Below are 19,336 nucleotides of genomic sequence, written 5' to 3' on the forward strand. Positions count from 1 at the left end.
GAGCATCTCATGTCAAGTAATCGCCCAAATGTGGGGTTCGAGCAGCTTCTATGTGTGAAGACTTTGAGAATCATTCGTGTGAATCCCGCTCGGCTCAGCAATCTCGTCTCTCTCAACTAACGGCCGACAACATCAGCAACAAGGAAACTCCGGCAACTGGACAGTGAAGCAGGGGACGACGGCGGAGCTTGGTGGTGAGGCAACTGCTCTGGCGTGGCCGAACCGTGCTTCCGGCTAGCTCCTCTCCCAGCGGCTTGGACTTGGCAGCAGTGGTGGTAGCTTGGTCTCCCGTCTCTCATCTCCTCGACCGGCAAAACAAAGCTGTGGGACGGCGGTGGCGTGAAGCAGGCGTGGCGGCGAAACAGAGCTCTGGTCGATCTTCTTCTAGGCTTGACGTGGCAGCTCCGTCTCCCCCTCTGTGTGGTGAAGGTTGAAGATGATGTAATTAACTAATTAAGGCGGTAATTAGTGGTTAATAAGCCACATCATTAATATTTCAAAAAAATAAGCCACCTCATCAACAAATAAGTTCACATCAGCTTTTAAACCCATGACATGTCAACACTTTACCGGAAAACCTACTAAATATGCTAGGTGCAAAAAAAAAATTAGTTTATGGCTTGAATAATCACTTATTGAAAATGATGGTGCGGGGTGAATAATCGTGAATGGTTCATGGTGCGGGGTGACACTTTAGCCACAAAAAAATTATCTTTTTCACTTTTGTCATAAAATACAATAACTTGAAGTCTATATGGATTTGACTCAATTACCTTAGTTATAGAGATTTTTTAGATCTTCTAGATTTCTATCTTTATTACTTTTATAAATAGATATCTCTTTGTATATTTATACTGAAATCTAAAAATGTTAAAAAAATCTCTTTTCCCCTATGTTCTTTGTCTCTTTATTATTTTATCTTTTTTGTTTTTCGCTTTACTCTATTATATTTAATTAGATTGCATCTCGAAAAAAAATAATGAATGTTCAAATTAAACTATTAGACAGGGCCCCTATTTTTAATGGAACGGCCCTGCAGGCTTACTTTGGATCCTACTCGATCTCAAATTTTACTATGGACCACGATCCACAATGGATTGTAGTCCATGCATCAAAACGATGTCGTTTTGCTTAATGAAAACAAACGGCTGAAACGGCTCCGTTCCGCGCCGTTAACTTTCATTTTATATACATTGCAAATCCCTTTCAACACAACTGCAGTTCCCTTTCAACACAACTATAGTTACTTTTTGATATAACTACAGTTTCATTCGACATTATACAGTCAAATATGTGAAATTATTATTCCGTTTCCTTTCAACACAACTACAGTTTCTTTTATAATACACTGCAGTTTCATTTCAACACAATTACAATATCATTTCGATATAACTACAGTTTCATTGGACAATATACACTCAAATATGTGAAACTGTTATTCAGTTTCATTTTATATATAATGCAGTTTCCTTTCAACACAACTATAGTTCTATTTCGATATAACTACAATTTCATTTGATACAATAAAACCAAAAATGAGGTAGTATATTTTGAGATGAACTGTAGTATCCTTTACGGAACTCCGTTAAAACTTACTGCAGCCGTTTCTTTTACTTAATGAAATGGCAGCGTTTTGTGACGATGATCCATAATGCATTGTGGACCATGGTCCACCGTATAATGACTGCTACTCGATACACGTTTAGAAAACAAATCACAATCATACATTCATATTTTACAATTATCATATACATGCTCGCACTATGCCAAAAACACACGGCCAATTATCAATAGAATTTTGCTCCTAGGACTTAGCATAGTTTGTTTGTTGCCTGACTTAAAAATCACGACTGGAGGTGATAATGTGTAGGGTTTGAATCCCACTAGAAACATGTATGGAAGCCCAAGGATGATGAAAGGTTTAGATTGGCCGGATTCCTTTGAGTGCACATGAAGACTAGGATTTGATCGTGAGCTAATTGCACAACTTGCGATTTACCTCTACAGTGACTCTATGAACAGAGTTCTGTGAGTTTAAAATTAGTCCGCCGAAATTGAGATCACCTAAGTAATTTAAATAATAATAAAAAAAAACACGGGTAAAACTCAAAATCTGAAAATCACAATCCTATATTACTAAGTTATCATAAGTTTCAACGTTGCATCCCTGCACTCCGCTTTCAATGCAGAGTCTCAATTGTATCTCTGGGGGGTCTTCTCTTGGGCTGGTTGCCTTCTGATCGCATTTTCCTTGAGAATGGTCCATTTTTTCATTGAAGGCAATTTGGAGACCTCCTTCGCATTTGATCTCTACACATATATATAGATCCATAATTAAGTGAGAACCATGTTTCAAGTTAGAAATTGTGAACAAATTCAAACCATTGATCTAGTAGATCTAACTGTTGAAATAAACAAAACTTTATAATATTTATGAAAAAGTGACCCCACTTAATTTTTACTTAATTTCTCATCCATCAGATCTTGCAGATCAATGATTTGGATTTGTCCAAGTTCTCTCCTGGGAGTGGTTATCATATGACTAGAATATATATATATATAGTAGAGTTCAGATGCCGCTGTGCCTTTCCGTGCGGTCGAAATATAATACTCAATGTTAGAAAATGCACAACACAAAATATGCACCATTAAGTATGTATCACCAAAAAACACACAACTAGGTGTGCAAATATACACCACACAGTGTTTGAAAATGCACAATTAGGAACATGTGAGTTATGTGGGTGTTTTTGTTCATTTTCATTGTTGTGCATTTTCATATATATATATATATATATATATATATATATATATATATATATATATATATATATATATATACCTTTTTCCACGAGTTTATGTGAACAAATTTGAAACATTAAATGCTTGACATGAATAGTTTAGATTTTTTATTTTAAAAAAAAAATAGTTTAGATTTTAGCAACTGTGGAATTGAAAGAGGCATGCTGCATGCATGCATGAATGAGAGAACACAGACGGGGAGCAGCGCAGCGTGCAGACACGGAAAACGAAACATCAAACAGTATATTATTTATTATTATTAGTATTATCATCAATATATATATGTATATATATGAAATTAAAAGAATAATAGTACGTTACTGTATGTCCACCACAGTAAAAAAAAAATGGATCCAAAGTCCGACATCCTCTAATCTCCTTTCAAATTTCCCAACCACCGCCCACACCCCAAGTAATATATAAAAAACATACAAAAATAATAGTCAACGTTACCAAAATCCTATTAATTAATACGGAGTAATTATTAGTCAACGTACAAAAGAACTTACGGGATGAGTTTTTAAATACCAGGTTGATCCTCTTTGACAAATTTTTTCCTAAACCATAAATAGAAGATACACTTTTAATATATTATATATAAATATATTATTTGTATATTAAATATACATTATCTGATAAATTTTAAATAATTAATATATGTACTTTCAATACATAAATAATATTTTTTAATATATTAAAAATGTTCTTTTTTATTTATGAACCATAATTCATAACGATTTAGGAGCCACTTAAAATGTAGAGATAAATACTAAATCAAGTAAATATACAACTACAATCGTACAGACGGATTCGGGTTGAGTTTAGAGTCAAGAACCTGTAATATTTAATTTTAGTTTTGATTTTTAAAATATAAAATTTTAATTAAGTATTTTGTTGTCTGATGGCATCGCATTATATATATGTTGAATAGATACTAGGGGTAAGCAAAGAAAATCTATTTTAATTCTTATTTCTAAATTCTGACTTATTGCCTCATTCTCTCGCTAAGTCAGATTTATTCTTATTCACAGCGTCACAATCACAAGCTCAATAAATCTACTTCAAGTCAAATTTAAAATTCATCGTTCAATCCACATTCATCAATTTGCCATTAGCAGATTGGATGGATTAGATCCACACCTCTAACAGATGCGGATGAAAATTTTCAAATCCACCTTTAACGGATTGGAAGCGGATTCACCTCAAATCCGCTCTGCACTCACCCCTAACTCAATAGCAAAACATGATAAAGTACTCTATAAAATGGAAAATCAGTTGGCTTTATTATATATAATAATAATAATAATAATAATAATAATAATAATAATAATTACATTGTGGATATATCAAAGAGCTTAACTCATTTCAAAAACTCTACCTACAAAAGAAAAATATATGTCCCAATTTAACAAATTGTAGCATAAAAACTGTGTGGCCACTGACCATTATAAATTAGTTTACCAAATTTCACTTATCTTATATACCATACTTATTATCAAAATTAAATACTTTACCTAATTAGATACTATATTGAATGAAATATATTTTACTATATATGGGTATTATTTACATATTTACCAAAATTGTTTTATCGATTAGAATATATATATATATATATATATATATATATATATTGACCATAAACGAAAATAAAAAAAAATCACATACCCACCAACCTGTGTGCGGCAAACTAGGATCACATGAGCTTGAGTTTCTTACTGAAATGTGCCGTTTTGTGGAGGAAGATACAAGAATAAGACATTATTCAAAGTTGTACAAAGTAAGGAAACATTTAGGCCCCGTTTGGTTCGCGTTTGGTTCGTGAAAAATATTTGAAGGGAAGTGGAATTGAAATTTCATGGAAAAGTAATTACCAAGAAGATTGATTTTTTTATTTGGTTGGTGGAAAAGAAGTTATTAGGAATATTGATTCTACTGTTTGGTTGGATTTAGAATTGTAATGAATAATATGTAAAAAGACATATATGTCCCTACTTTTTTTATTATTATTCTTCATCATCACCAAATACTTCAATCGCAACCCGTATTATTATTATTATTATTATTATTATTATTATCATTATCATTATCATTATTATAATTGTTATTGTTATTGTTATTGTTATTATTACTATTATTATTGAGTGTTAAATATGTTTCGAACTTGCTATTTATATGCATGTAATTAAGAGAGATATACAAGGGTAATATAGTCCTACAACCTCCCTTTTTGTTTCCAAGTGCAATGGAAAATAAAATACCTAACATCACCTCAAAATTTGTTTTCCTCATTTGGAGGAACTCACTTCCCATTGGAAAAGAAGTTCCAATGAACCAAACGTAGGAGGTGGCCATTTTCCATGGTTTAGAGGAAAACATTTTCCTTGGAAGTGTTTTTCCTCCCAACCAAACATGTCCTTACATGGGACTTGAGTTTCTTGTTTTTTAGAAAACGGACTTGAGTTTCTTGTTAAAAACGCAAGTTGCAAATGAGTTTATCAAAAATTTAAAATGATTTTTTAGTTAAAGTACGAAAAATGCATAGCCTGTAAGCTTGACGGACCGATTAGTAAAAAATTGTAAAAAATTAGACCCGCACTGGAACATGCCAAGTCGCTTTAACAATTCTACACAGCGGTGATAGTAAGGTGGGGGTTGGAACCCCGGCCAAGAATTAGAATTAGTGTGACGTATTGAGAAACCCATTATTATATGTATTAAAGAAGAAGAAAAAGAAAAAAAATCTCAAACTTCTATATTGTGCTATTTTGGCGGAGATGGTGATGAATGGTGATATGATCAACAAGAGGAGAGGATAACAACTTCATTTGGAAGAGATTCTCATTCGGTGGCGCCGCTTCTATCACCCGGGCGTATAAAATTCTCCTTTTCACTTTTAAATCTGACATTTATCATCCTTCTCGCGTCGATGTCACTGCCCCACAACAGAGAATCCAAAAACCACTCTCTATCAATCCATTACTCATTATAGTTCACACAATCACACACTCTCCTCTGCACAAGAAGTAAAGAACGCTAAAAGGTTTCTCTCTGGTCCCCATCTCTCTCTTCTCAAGTATTATCCCCACAGAATCTCTTTATCTTTTCCATAAAAAAAAATTAATTAAAGACGGTTATTTGTGTACTTCTTTGTAGTTTATACAAAAGGTATATTTTTGCTCGTTCATTCTTACTGCAATTTATCCGAAACCGTACTTTGTTGAATTGTCTCGTTGCCATAATCATACAGTTTCAGGTTCTGAGCAGTATTCTCATGTAGTTGGATTTGGCTTGGTTTCTATGTGTTCTTTCTTTGATTTTTTAATCCGTTTTTCCCTTTGAGACTGATGTTCATTTCACGATATTAGCAATGAGGTCAACTTATTCAAGAAAAAATAATAATTTAAACATTTCTCGAAAAGGATAATGGTTTCTCAGGAAAAGTTGGTATATGATTTTTTAAAATTTATTTTTATTTTTTTCAGGAATACGAAATAAGGCAGCATCAGAACACTATCAATGAGTTTGTAGAGGCCAGAGGCAATATATAGGTGTTGAACCCGACTAAAGATGGCTTTTAAGCCATTGGATTGGTATTGCCAGCCAGTGAAAAATGGGGTGTGGTCAAAGGCAGTGGAGAATGCATTTGGAGCGTATACCCCATGTGCAACTGACTCTCTGGTCATCTCTGTTTCTCAACTTGTTGTTTTGGGTTTGTGCCTATACAGGATATGGAAGATCATGAAAGATTTTAGTGTCCAGAGGTTCCGTTTAAGGTCGAACTACTATAACTATATGCTGGGTTTGCTGGCTGCTTATTGCGCCGGTCAACCTTTGTATAGATTGGTTATGGGAATCTCAGTGTTAAATGTTGATGGACAGACTGGTATTGCTCCATATGAGGTATTCTGCATTTTAATATTCTTTTATTTGTGTTTGGGATGTCTGTGGCTTTAGTAACTTCTGACTGTAAAACATATGTAAGCAATGCTTTTCTGCAGTTCATCTTTTTCCCTTCTCTACATATGTATGAAATCCATTTCTTTCCACATATAGTGAGCTTCCTGATCATTTTTAGATGTCCAATAATAGTTTTCAACTTCAGCTTATGAACATATATAGAACCTCCTTAACTTCTGTGTTGACAAAAAGGTCTATTAGTTTTTGGATGAAGGGAGCAATGGAAAGTAGAATAAGAATTGAGGTCAACATTTAAGGGGTGCAGTAATAACATCATTGAACCATAAAAATGATGGTTTTCTTTGTGTATTCTGTAACATGGTTGCCTGGGTACATTTTAATTATATACTATAAAATATAGCAAGATGGGGATACTTATAACATCTGTTCAGTCATGTGATGCATGATATATGCTTTTTAATTACTTTAGTGCTTATAATGTTATATAAGATGTGACACTTGCTAAACTATAACTTTTGCAGACAGTTTCATTAATCATTGAATCTCTCACATGGTGCTTTATGCTGGTGATGATTGGCCTCGAAACAAATGTCTACATCCGTGAATTTCGTTGGTTTGTTAGATTTGGAGTAATTTATGCTTTGGTAGGGGATGCTGTGATGTGCAATCTCATACTATCTGTCAGGGAGTTTTACAATGGGTTGGTTCTCTTAGCTCATAATAAACTCATTGCCCTCTATCTACATGTATGATCCCATTCCCATGCTTCAGTGTTACTCTTGCTATCGCTGCTGCTTTTGTAGAAAAAATAGCATTTTAAAAAGCATATGTACTAAATATTCTTATGTCCAGTATCCTGGGTTTCCCCCTACCATTCAATCAATCAACTAAATAGCTAGGAACAAATCAAGTACCTGAATGAATTGTGAACTAGAATGAAGGGTAGTTCAAATACTCTCCCTCTTGTATGCATATATATAGGTGACTTCTACATAACTTTTTCATTGAGTAAATACATGTTCATTCTTAGTGAACAGCATGGTATGAAAGCCATTAAAAAGTCAAGAGTTTGAACCCTAGTTGATATGAATAGTGGTGTTCTATACATTCTAAGGATATCCATTTAGGAGGAAGACACTGATGGAGAATCAAAGGCAAGGGTGGCATTTGGGTTAATGAAGTGATGCTGGGAAGCCCATATGGGTTGCCACAATCATCAGCTTCCAGTAGCACATCCTGGCGCATGATTTGGGGGTCTTACTCCAATGGTTGTATGTTTTGGGGGATTGTTAAGTTATTTGATGTGATTTGGGGGGTTGAAGCTGGTTTTTCCTTGTGTACTGTTTCTTACTATTAACAACTCATACCCATTGGCTTCTCCATCAATTAAATGTTAAAAATGCATTCATTAATTGTTATTTCCAAGAAGAGGTGAAGAGATATATATAGAGCAACCTCTAAGTTTTGCTCATGGAGGAGTCTAGGGAAGTATGCAAACTAAAGATATAATTACATGGGCTGAAGCAGTCTCCTTTACCTTGGTTTGGAAGGTTTAGTTGGGTTGTGATTGAGTTTGGTTTGCAATGGAGTTCCTTTGGTCATAGTGCCATACTATATATTTTTGAAATGAACTAATGTTGGATGAATCTTTCGTAGTTCATGTTGATGATGCTGTCATTACCAGTGATGATGCAAATGGGATTGGTAACCTAAAGTTCTCTCTTGAAGCACAATTTCACACTAAGCATTTGGGGAATGTTCAATTATTTCTTAAAGATTAAGTTGCTTGGTCTAGAAAAGGTAAATTTCTCTTGCAAAGGAAGTATGTGATGGACTTGCTCAAGGATACTGGGGTACTTGGAGGGAAACCAAATGAGACTCCAGTAAACCCAAGTATCAAGCTCATCTCAGGTCTGAGGGAGTCATTTGAAGATCCCAAAAGATACAGGAGGTTGGTTGGCAAGTTGAACCATGCTAGTATGCTACTATTACACATCTAGATATTGCTTTTGTAGTAAGCCATTTCATGGAAACACCAACAACTACTTAGTGGGAGGCAATAATTTGTATTCTGAAATATTTGGAAGTGTCATTAGGAAATGGTATCTTACATGCAAATCAGGGACATATGCGTGTTGAAGCCTTTTCTGCTGCTGATTTAGTTGGACCACCCAGTGACTAGAAGGCCAAGTGTAAGGTATTGTGTATACATAGGAGGCAACCTAGTTTCATGGAGAAGTAAGAATTAGAGCATGGTGGCAAGGTTGTTTGCCAAGTCTAAATACCAAGACATGGTTCGAACATTTAAACTAGTGTGGATACATAATTTGCTTAAGGAGTTCTGCTTTGGTGAATGTAGTTACATATATACATGTAAACATATGTATACATACATATATGTATATATGTGTCTTGTACATACCTTTTTCATTGAGTAAATGCATGTTCGTTCTCACTAAACAAAAGTAAAAAACTCTAATGTGGAAAATACCCCTATAAGTTTGTTTTGTTGTTATGATAAGTAAATTGTAATTGGAAATAGTCTTTAATCAGAATAAATAGACCAAATTCTGCTGTTGATCCTGCAAAAAGATTAGAGAGAAAAAAAGAATTTGTAAAAGGGTGAGTGTACTGATTGTATTTGTAGTTGGTTTATATATTTGCTTTTGTTGCTTTTATATTTATATCCAATGTTTTTGTGACAGGGAAAGATCTGTATGAGGTCCCAGAAAAGCTTTTTCTGGGTCTTACCATTTTAAGTACCAGTTAACTCCTCTCCCCTACTAATGTCTGTCTGTAAAGAAAATTGAAGTGAAATGTACCTAGGAACAACTGAACAATTTGATGAAGATAATAATTAGAACATGACACTACCCCTGTTTAAAGCATATACTCATCAGGACTTCATGTGATGCTTATAAAATAAGTTAATATCAGTTGTTGGTTTTGAATGTAATTCATGTAAGCTAATGCATGCTCAACAAAATTAACTGTTCCTTTATTTGTCTGAGCAGGTCTGTACTGTATTTGTACATAAGTGAAGTTGCAGTCCAGGTTTTCTGCTCCTACTCTCTTCTTTTTTGTTTTTTATTTTTATTTTCATCTTTTATGTTTTTCCATGGAAGTTTCTTAAAACTGGTTTAAATTGCTAATGATTAGACCAAAAACTGAAAATGGTCTCTTGTTTATATTTCAATTTGATATTGCTCACCATGATTAAGTAAGATACTAAACTGACTATTGAAGTTCATGAGATTTAGGCATGTTAGATTCTGGTTTTCCTTTGCTAAATATATAAAAGATTAAAACTTCAATTTAACCATTAAAAGAAAGGCTTTCAAAAAAAAAAAAACATTAAAAGAAAGAATTATGATTTAATCCTTTTTGGCTGATAGGGATTATTTGGCGTGCTCCTTCTCTTTTATGTTCCCGAGTTGGGTCCTTTTCCAGGCTACTCTCCGGTTCAGACTGAATCTGTTGACAACACAGCTTATGAAAAACTCCCTGAGGCAGAGGAGATTTGTCCTGAGAGGCATGTCAACATATTGTCCAGTACGTATTTATACATATCTAAGTAGTAAGTACAGCATGGTTTTACATGAATTTCTTGATAACTCAAACATTCTGCTTTTAATCCTGAGGCTGGAAGGTTGGCATCATCAAACATTTACTGGTTCTATGATTATTATATGGCTAAGAGACTTAGCATTTTGTTACACTCATTTAACTAATGTTTGCCACTTTTTCCCTTCTACAGGAGTTATTTTCTCATGGATGAACCCTCTTATGCAGCAAGGTTATAAGAGGCCTCTTACAGAAAAGGATGTATGGAAACTGGATGTTTGGGATAGGACAGAAACACTTAACAATGCGTAAGGGGTTGTGACCCTATTTGTCCCCATTTACTCTTTAAATTGTTTCCATTATAATTCATTTCATAGAATAACATTTATCTTAAAAGAACTAGTATTTTATGTCAAAATAGACATCATTATGGTTCAACTTTTTCATAGGTTTCAAAAGTGTTGGGCAGAGGAGTCTCAAAGGCTTCAACCATGGCTTTTGAGAGCATTAAATAGAAGCCTTGGAGGAAGGTAAAAAATTGAGAATTTATTTTGCTTTTAAATATGTTTTGGTCTTTTGGAAATTTCAGGAATTCATGTGCTCTGCTATGATGCAATATGCATTGAGATTAAATAAAAAAAATTCTTTCAATATGTTGCTAAATTTCTTTATTCTTGTCGAACTTTTGCAGATTTTGGTGGGGAGGCTTCTGGAAGGTAATGATCATTTTTAAGATTAAACTTTAGCATGAATCGTTCTATGCTTAAATACTTGGTTCAACTGTGGAGATTTGTAGAATACTGGGAGCCAATACAAATCATCCGTGGCTAATAATAAAATCTTTACAAAGTGAGCTTCTTGTATTGAGCTTCTTTTCTGGTACTTAATGTCCTCTCTGGTGCTCCTTGATTTTCAAACCTCAGGTGGATGAGTACAAATGCTTTCCCAAGATATTGAATTTTAACTTTATCTTTTGTCTCACATCTATAAGGGCAAACCTTGCTTTCTGAAGTGAATTTATCATTTCTAAACATGTTCAAATTAATTTTTGACATGAAACATTTACATTAAGAATTTACTCCAATTATAATTTCCTTTGCCTATTGGAAATCACATAATATTTGATGTGTTTGATAGCCTTCCACTGACTGAGGTATCTGATTGCTTAATATTAGTTTAATAATCATTTTTTCTTTTTTTTTTTTTTAATTATTTTTTTATTTTAATATTAGATTGGAAATGACGTCTCCCAGTTTATTGGGCCACTCATATTGAATCAACTCTTACAGGTTTGTTGCATCTATCTGGTTGCTATTTTTACTATTGAATTTGTTATATTTGATGGTCAGTCAACTGGTGCTTGTTCTGGAAGTTTTGCTGTCTGCGGATTCTGATCTTTGTAGAAATACGCATTTAAGGATTGTATTGTTTTCAATTCATACAAGTAATTAAAATAAATGCCCTCAACTATTTCACACTGCTCTATGTTTCCTCCTTTGTCCTCTCAACTTTTCAGTGTTAAGGGATTTGCCTATGTTCAATATTATTACCTTGTTATGGATGAGGTGTTGTAGGTGCTCTTTCTAATCTCTGGGGAGTTGTTGCAAATTTTCCCAGAGGGGCCACTAGTTTTTTGTGATGAAGCTATATGATTATTTGTAACTTGTACTTTGTTGCTTTGTTTCTAGAACTCACAAAACCTTCCCTGTCCACAAGGTTCTTTTCATCGTATGAAAAATGCCGTTTTTAAAATTGATGGATTAATGTTGTGTGATTAACTTTGCTCAGTTTTTCATTCTGGTTCTATTGTATTACCTTTTGGAACCATCAGGATTTTGTGCAGTACGCTTTTGTGATTAAAGCATGTCTATTAACTCCTTTTCCAAAATCTCCCTTTCTGTTCTGTAGACTTCTGCTTTAACTATATCATCTCATAGTTGTTTCATTCCACATATTACAGTCAATGCAAGAAGGAGATCCGGCATGGATTGGCTATATCTATGCATTTGCTATCTTTCTTGGAGTGGTATGAACTCGGTGCCATCCAAAGGATGTTATGTAAAATATTAAAAATCTCCCCTTTCTAATATGTTATGCTTTTAGTTGTGGTGGAGTAGATAAATTTATTGGAGTAGGCAGAGTTCTTGAGTTTGAATTTTATTCACTGCCTGTTATCAAATATTTCCACACGCTTCGCGCACCTAAAAGAATGTGGCCAGCTTATGAGAGGGCCTGTTAAGAATAACAAATAAACTATTAAATGTCCCCCCTCTCTAATAGCTTTAGCTTTTAGTTGAAGTGGCAAACAAATATTTCATCATTTCCAAAATATATTCTTTCATTTATGTAGTTTACTTTTGCTTGTTCATACTATTTATATTACACTCAACATGTTAGTTTATTGCTTCCCTTGTTCCCTCCCTTCACCCCTTGCTCTCTCTTTCTCTTTCTATAATAATTAATGAGGTGTTGTGTAATGACTATTTTGGTCTGAATATCATTTAGGTATTTGGTGTGCTGTGTGAAGCTCAGTACTTTCAAAATGTCATGCGTGTTGGATTTCGCCTGAGATCAACTCTGGTAATTTGTCCATGTGGCGGTCTTCATGCTTTGTCTTTTCCTTGTACTCTGCACATTTTCTCATTGTGGTGCTTGTTTTTGCAATGAGCTGGTGCTCTGTTATGGGGCTTACCATGTAGCCCAATTATTATGCTTAAATTTGCTGTTCACTTCTTTGTTCTCTTATTCTTATTATAATTATATATATCTGTTTTAGTTTGAAACCATTCAGAAAAGTTACTTAGTTTTTAATTTTGAAAGGTTTGATTTTTTGGTTGAGAGCTTGTCTGAATCATGTGTGCAATTTAGTGTTTTCCTGCTTTTCATTAAAAAAGAAAATCTAAATCAATTTTAAAGTTCCATTAAGATTTATAGCATCACTGCAGTTAAGTTTCTTAATCCACCATGTTTTGTAGGTTGCTGCAGTTTTTCGGAAGTCCTTGAGGCTAACCCATGCGAGTCGGAAAAGATTTGCAACAGGAAAAATAACCAACTTAATGACAACTGATGCTGAATCTCTTCAGGTAAGTGCTTTGCATTTAGAAATGTTGTTATACTGTAACTTGTATTTTGTGTTACAAGGTCTTGCTAGGTGGTAAATGATCTCCTGACTGTATCATTGTAGTTCTGAATACCAAATGTAGTATCTTGGGCTATTCCAAAGCTCATTGCAAATGGTTAACCATTGATAATAGATTTTAATCCAGATAATACTACAGATTACATGTGTTTTGATGCATTAAATGCCTATAGTTACATCTCCAAATGTCCAAAAATGCTCAATATCTATGTGTCACATAATCCCTATAAGAGATGATAGTACTTTCTATCTACTTTGAAGCTAGTTGCTTCAGCGTTGTTGCGTTTTTTTATTTTTATTTTTAAAACTATTTTAAATTTTATATTCTTTCCCTTTTCTGGCAAGTATTTTGCCCCAGCACCTTTGTGAAATTCTTTGCCACAGAGCGATCACATCTTCCAAATTTTTGCCTGCATCCTATAATGATATCAGAATTCACAATTTTATACTTGCATATTCTCATGTTTATAGGTTTAAATTCCCACATCATAGGAGTGGAAAAATGATATTTGTATTTAGCACAATAGTTGATGACTAAAGTTTTATTTCTGCATTTTGCTCAGTACCTACATATAGGATGTCAAATTTGGCATTGCATATTTTATAGTATATTGCTTTATCATTGCTGTAGTTTTCTAAACATGGGAGTGCATTGCCACAAATGATGTCATTGTAAAGAGACAGTTGCCCCCAGGGCATTGGTCTAGTGGTTGAGAAGCATCAAAGACTTGCTTCCAACGGCAGGGTGGGGGTTTGATTCCTACCACGAACAATGGGGGTTTGGGTTGGGCTCCTTGTTCACAAAGGTGTACAGTTTGGTGTTGAGTCTTGAAACTAGATTGGTTTGATTTACCTCCTCATGGGTTTGGGGGGTGGGTTCATGGGGTCCAGGATGTAGTCCGGTGAAGCTAGGAAACTTGGGTCAACAAAAAAAAAGAAAAAGAAAAAAAGGAGTTTGGGATTAGCACTGTAGTTGTCCAAAGTTTATTGTGTTTTATATTAGTTATTTTTCCAGGAGAGAACTTTATTCCTAAATGAAGATGTTGCTGGTTGACTGATTGCCTACCTGTTCATTTTCTGCAGCAAATATGCCAATCACTTCACACTTTATGGTCTGCTCCTTTTCGGATTGTTATTGCAATGGTTCTTCTATACGAGCAGTTGGGTGTTGCTTCCCTGCTTGGTGCACTCATGCTTGTTTTAATGTTCCCTATTCAGGTTGGATTCTTTCCCCCTTTTTTTGAACTTCTATTATACACATACTACATACTTGATTGCTAGAACAACTTCTGATTCAGTACTTTATTCTTTAAGTAATATGCTTGCTTACAAGTATACTTCTCCATCAGTATTCTTCTTAAGATTGGTGAAAGCAATCTGGCTTGCCCTTTTTTTGCCCTTTAATGTGTATATGCCTATGCCTCTTGGTTAGCTCAAACTAAGAATATGAATTCCTCAGTAAAGTATTACATCAACTGATAAACAAATTTCCATGTTAGTTTCCTTGATGTAACAATGGAAATATTCTGCATCTCGTGGAGATAAGCTCTGAAGAAACCCACTGCATACATTCCGCGTTTCTTTCTTTTGGTGGGATGCACTACTAACTAGGAAAGACCTCGACCAGGTCTCAAGGTTCTGGCATTTGTTTATTTAATAGAGATTTGGTAGTGAATCCAAAGTTTGTAATCTAGCTAATGAACCTAAAGAAGACTTAGTCATTACTAGTAAGCATTAAAAAGGGTCATTGGCTGAATTTTGATGGTGCTGTCGGAAGCCTTTTTCAGGTTGTGTAGTGTTACTAGTAAGTCTTAAAAACTTGGGTACTTAACTAGGGTGGGTGTCCCTCCAGCAAAAATAATAGTGTTTCCTCGCTTTCCCCTGTTTCTTTGTTGATTTCCATTTGTAGTTGGTATGCCTTAAAGAAAGTGAGAAAAAAGTTATATGGACAATATTAGAGGTCTTTCCTCCTGTCTTCTTTCATCTGACCCTCCTTGTTCTATATGATACTTTTATCTATTTATTGAAAAACACAGTTTAAATCCTGCAGTTTCCAAATATGAGTTATTTTCACTCATCAACAAAACATGCCAGTTTTGTTCGTGTTATTGTACTTTTGCCTTTAAGTTAAATTAACCTTATTATTAAAATAAAAATGAGTTTCAGTTCAAAAAAATTCCCTAGTATAAAAAATGGTCTAAATGAAAATGGCAATATTTTATATTTGTGAGAACCATAACTTTTAAAGGATGGGGTAGATGGCTTAGGATGTGGAATTTTGTCATGAATTTTATTTTTGTGAAATTTGCATCAAAAGGAAAGTAATAATCAGTGTAGCAACATTGTCAAAAAAGCTCTTCTTCATAAATGTATGTTCAAATGCTCTCAAGTTACACTAGTATCCACAACATTTTTTTTCTCACTTTCCTGTGGGAGTTTGAGCATGGATGTCCTTGGTGTATGATTTATTGTTCAGTACAATGATTTGTTTTATTTTTCATTTAGTTCTAACTATAATTTCAATGGTGCATATTTCCCTCACATAATGTCCATTCTCTGTTCATAAGAAGCCATATCTTAATTTGTTTCATTTGTCAGAAGTTGTGGCATTAGCACTATTAGTCCTTCAGTGTATTAATATCTGATTACATAGATTTTCTGTTATCTGTCTTGTTTATTTTGTTTTCTATATATTAATGATATAGTGCTTTTATCTGGTTCATGGTATTTTTTTGTTAGTTATATCTATGTGAATTTTCTAATTCAGAAACTCTGTTCAAGCAGACTTTAGTAATAAGCAGGATGCAGAAATTGACAAAAGAAGGATTGCAGCGCACTGATAAGAGAATTGGACTGATGAATGAAATATTGGCTGCAATGGACACTGTCAAGTATGTAACTCATAGAAAGCTTGTTCTTGAATTTCCCTATTGAAATAGCTTGCTAAAAGTGAACTTTTGGCACTTTATTCTCCATTATGCTTCAGATGCTATGCATGGGAGGACAGTTTCCAATCAAAGGTTCAGGGTGTTCGAAATGAGGAGTTAGGTTGGTTTCGTAAGGCACAAATGCTAGGAGCAGTACGTTACAAACCATTCTCTCTTTGTGTGTAAACTTCCTGTACTGTTTAGGGCTAAATGGAAATATTCTCTTTCATGGCCTTGTAACTACAAAAATCTTGCTTCCATTATACCACTCCTTTTCTAGCATTACATGCATTGAAGAGCATGCAGAACTTTGTGTCATCTTCCTCATTCCTTCAACTTGCACACATGCACATGTTAGTCTTCTCAATGTAAATAAAGGAAAACCTAGTAGTAATAACATGCTCTTAACCTTACTATTGCTTTCACCCTGATGTCTTGGCTTGACTTAACATCCTCTATTTCTTTCTGCAGTTGAACAGTTTCATATTGAACAGTATTCCAGTTTTGGTTATTGTGGTCTCTTTTGGCGTGTTCACTTTACTTGGTGGGGATCTAACACCTGCAAGGGCATTTACATCTCTCTCATTGTTTGCAGTGCTACGCTTTCCACTCTTCATGCTTCCTAATATTATAACACAGGTTCTCTTTTGCTAAATGCCATTAATCCAATTTAATGTTTAGAACTGCTTTAGTGAAGTTTCAGTTATTGAGTAGATTTCTCACCACAGAAATTGTACTTGCTGAAAGGAGTTCAAAATTTTGAGCAACTGTGGTCCAAGTGCTGCTCACCTATATTACTGTCTTTTTTTTGGGGGTTCAAAGGAAAGGAATATCACTGTCATTAATTATAGTGAAAACTATTCAAAGGAACAGAGCAGCAGCATTAATTATAGTATGTTACTATGTTAACATAGGGACTATTCTAAAGAGTAGGGGGTGTCACTATTTACCCTAATCTCTAGGATAACAACACTGAAGGGACTTTTTGATCCCTTTACTATCACGTTTTAAACCAAAAAAGCCCTAATTGCATCCTCAGTTGTCTGTTTTCTTTCTTATTCAACCAATATGAGCTGAATGGTTTTTTTCCTTTTCTCTTTTGTTTTATTCAATTATGTTCCTATGTTTTGGAATTTACTTTCTATACTATTTAACCCTAAGTAAGTTCACAGTTCTGCTGACAATTTTTTAAAATGTAAATTAAGCCAAGTTTTAATGGCTGTATGAGATGTTTGAGACTGATACACTATTCTAATTTATATACTGTAACAAACTTAGCACTCTTGATCATTTCTGGTGAAGAATCAAATATAAGTTTCTTCAGTCATTGTGAAACATGTAGCCCATGCTATAACACCTTAAACCACTGGAACAACTACTGCTCCAAAAAGTGGTGAAAAAAGCTGAGTCATGTATGCATTCTCTCATTTTTTCTGTTATATCTCCAACATCCATGTCAAATATAATCTCATCTTTGTCTTCCTCTCTTCTATTCTGTTTGGGTGGGCTCTGTTGTGCTTTATGCAAATCATACAATCATTTGTTGTGGAAGGGATTCAATAGTTGATCGAGCCATAGTACTCCTTTGTTCAACTTCTTTTGTGAAAAACTGTTTTCTGATTGTACAGGTAGTTAACGCGAACGTTTCTTTGAAACGTCTTGAGGAACTTTTGTTAGCTGAAGAGAGAGTACTTCTGCCCAACCCGCCTCTTGAGCCCAGACTTCCAGCCATTTCGATTAGGAATGGGATCTTTTCATGGGAATCAAAGGTTTGGTTTATTTATTGCTTTTTGTCAGAACAGAACAGTATTGATGTATGCACATATATAGATATTTATTATTTTCCCTCTTTCTGGACCATGGTGTTAATGATCTGTAAAAGCCCATACCTTAGTGTGGAATAATTCTAATTCTCTGTCATTATTGCTTTCCAGTATTTAACTAAGAATAACGATATAACAAAAGTTTTCATCACAATGCATGGTTCAAATGAATAGAACTAAATTTGTTCAAAATTTCCACAATTACCTTTTGAACTGCCTTTAATGGTAAAGAAAATCATTTAAAAACCAGAACCACCAGCATCCACTATCTTATCATCACCAGACCTCAATGCCTACTCAATATAAATGAATTTCTACTCCCTTCCATTCTCACATCTTGTAGCCATCAACACCTGCAATCAGAACCACCAACCTCCACCCCTCTCTGATTTATTCATCCTTCTTGGCAAGTCTCCCTTTACCCCTCTGCCCTCATAATTTATCCATTGTGCAACCATTGTTGAGTGAGAGAATGGCTGAGAGAGAGGAAGTGTTAATGTAGACGTCACAGTAGTCCAGTAGAAATGAGCTCCACCATGGGAGAGGGGTGCGGGGTGGGGGAGGGGGCATGCTGTGCATGGTTGCATCATGTTTCTCCATGCCTGATGATGACTTGCTAATTTCACCAACTCACTGGAGAGATTCACATTTCTAGATTTCATATTAAATTTTTATATGTTGATTTTTTTGGTTTGCTTTTTCATAATCAGTAAATAAAAAGGATTTTTCTATCTATTTAAAAAAAACACAATTTTATCCTTTGTGAGAATAAGTGATATGTTTTTTTTTTGCTTGGAGCATATAGTAAACAACACAGTTTATTATTTATTTATTTATTTATCTGCCTTCATTTCTTAGTTGTGGTTTGGAACCAGTCATAATGTAATACATATTTCTACTAGGTTTCATTACTGAGAAATCAATTTTGCAAATCTTTTCTGCCTAAAGCATGTTAGTTGCACCAGTTTTTGCCAGCAACTTAATATTCATATATTAGGAAGGCAATTAATGTCATAGAAGGGCATAAAGTACATATTGCATTTAAAGAAAACAAAACGAAAAGAAAACATCAGGTTCAATAGTGAAGATAAGTGCTCTTTTCCTTTCTGTCTAGTATTTTAAGTTTTTTTTTTTTTTTTTTTTTTTTTTTTTTTTTTTTC

General features: G+C 34.3%; 1 protein-coding gene across 5 annotated transcripts in view; it reads left to right on the forward strand.

The window, feature by feature from the left end:
• The first annotated feature begins 5,562 nt into the window (after positions 1 to 5,562).
• The window catches only part of LOC116033032 (ABC transporter C family member 2-like), a 23,973-nt gene continuing 10,199 nt past the window's right edge, over positions 5,563 to 19,336 (forward strand). The window contains exons 1-17 of one of the 5 annotated variants that reach the window (XM_031275790.1): positions 5,563 to 5,845; positions 6,288 to 6,705; positions 7,245 to 7,423; positions 9,738 to 9,777; positions 10,119 to 10,275; positions 10,481 to 10,595; positions 10,737 to 10,817; positions 10,979 to 11,003; positions 11,520 to 11,576; positions 12,248 to 12,313; positions 12,793 to 12,867; positions 13,263 to 13,370; positions 14,510 to 14,644; positions 16,211 to 16,317; positions 16,413 to 16,506; positions 16,825 to 16,992; positions 17,982 to 18,122. In XM_031275790.1, coding sequence (XP_031131650.1) covers positions 6,373 to 6,705; positions 7,245 to 7,423; positions 9,738 to 9,777; positions 10,119 to 10,275; positions 10,481 to 10,595; positions 10,737 to 10,817; positions 10,979 to 11,003; positions 11,520 to 11,576; positions 12,248 to 12,313; positions 12,793 to 12,867; positions 13,263 to 13,370; positions 14,510 to 14,644; positions 16,211 to 16,317; positions 16,413 to 16,506; positions 16,825 to 16,992; positions 17,982 to 18,122 — 1,881 coding nt within the window. In that variant the 5' untranslated portion in view covers positions 5,563 to 5,845; positions 6,288 to 6,372. The other 4 variants (XM_031275793.1, XM_031275792.1, XM_031275791.1 and 1 more) reach the window with 4 other exon arrangements.

This window comes from Ipomoea triloba, chromosome 10 (assembly GCF_003576645.1).
Source record: "Ipomoea triloba cultivar NCNSP0323 chromosome 10, ASM357664v1".
In the NCBI taxonomy this organism is placed as follows: domain Eukaryota; kingdom Viridiplantae; phylum Streptophyta; class Magnoliopsida; order Solanales; family Convolvulaceae; genus Ipomoea; species Ipomoea triloba.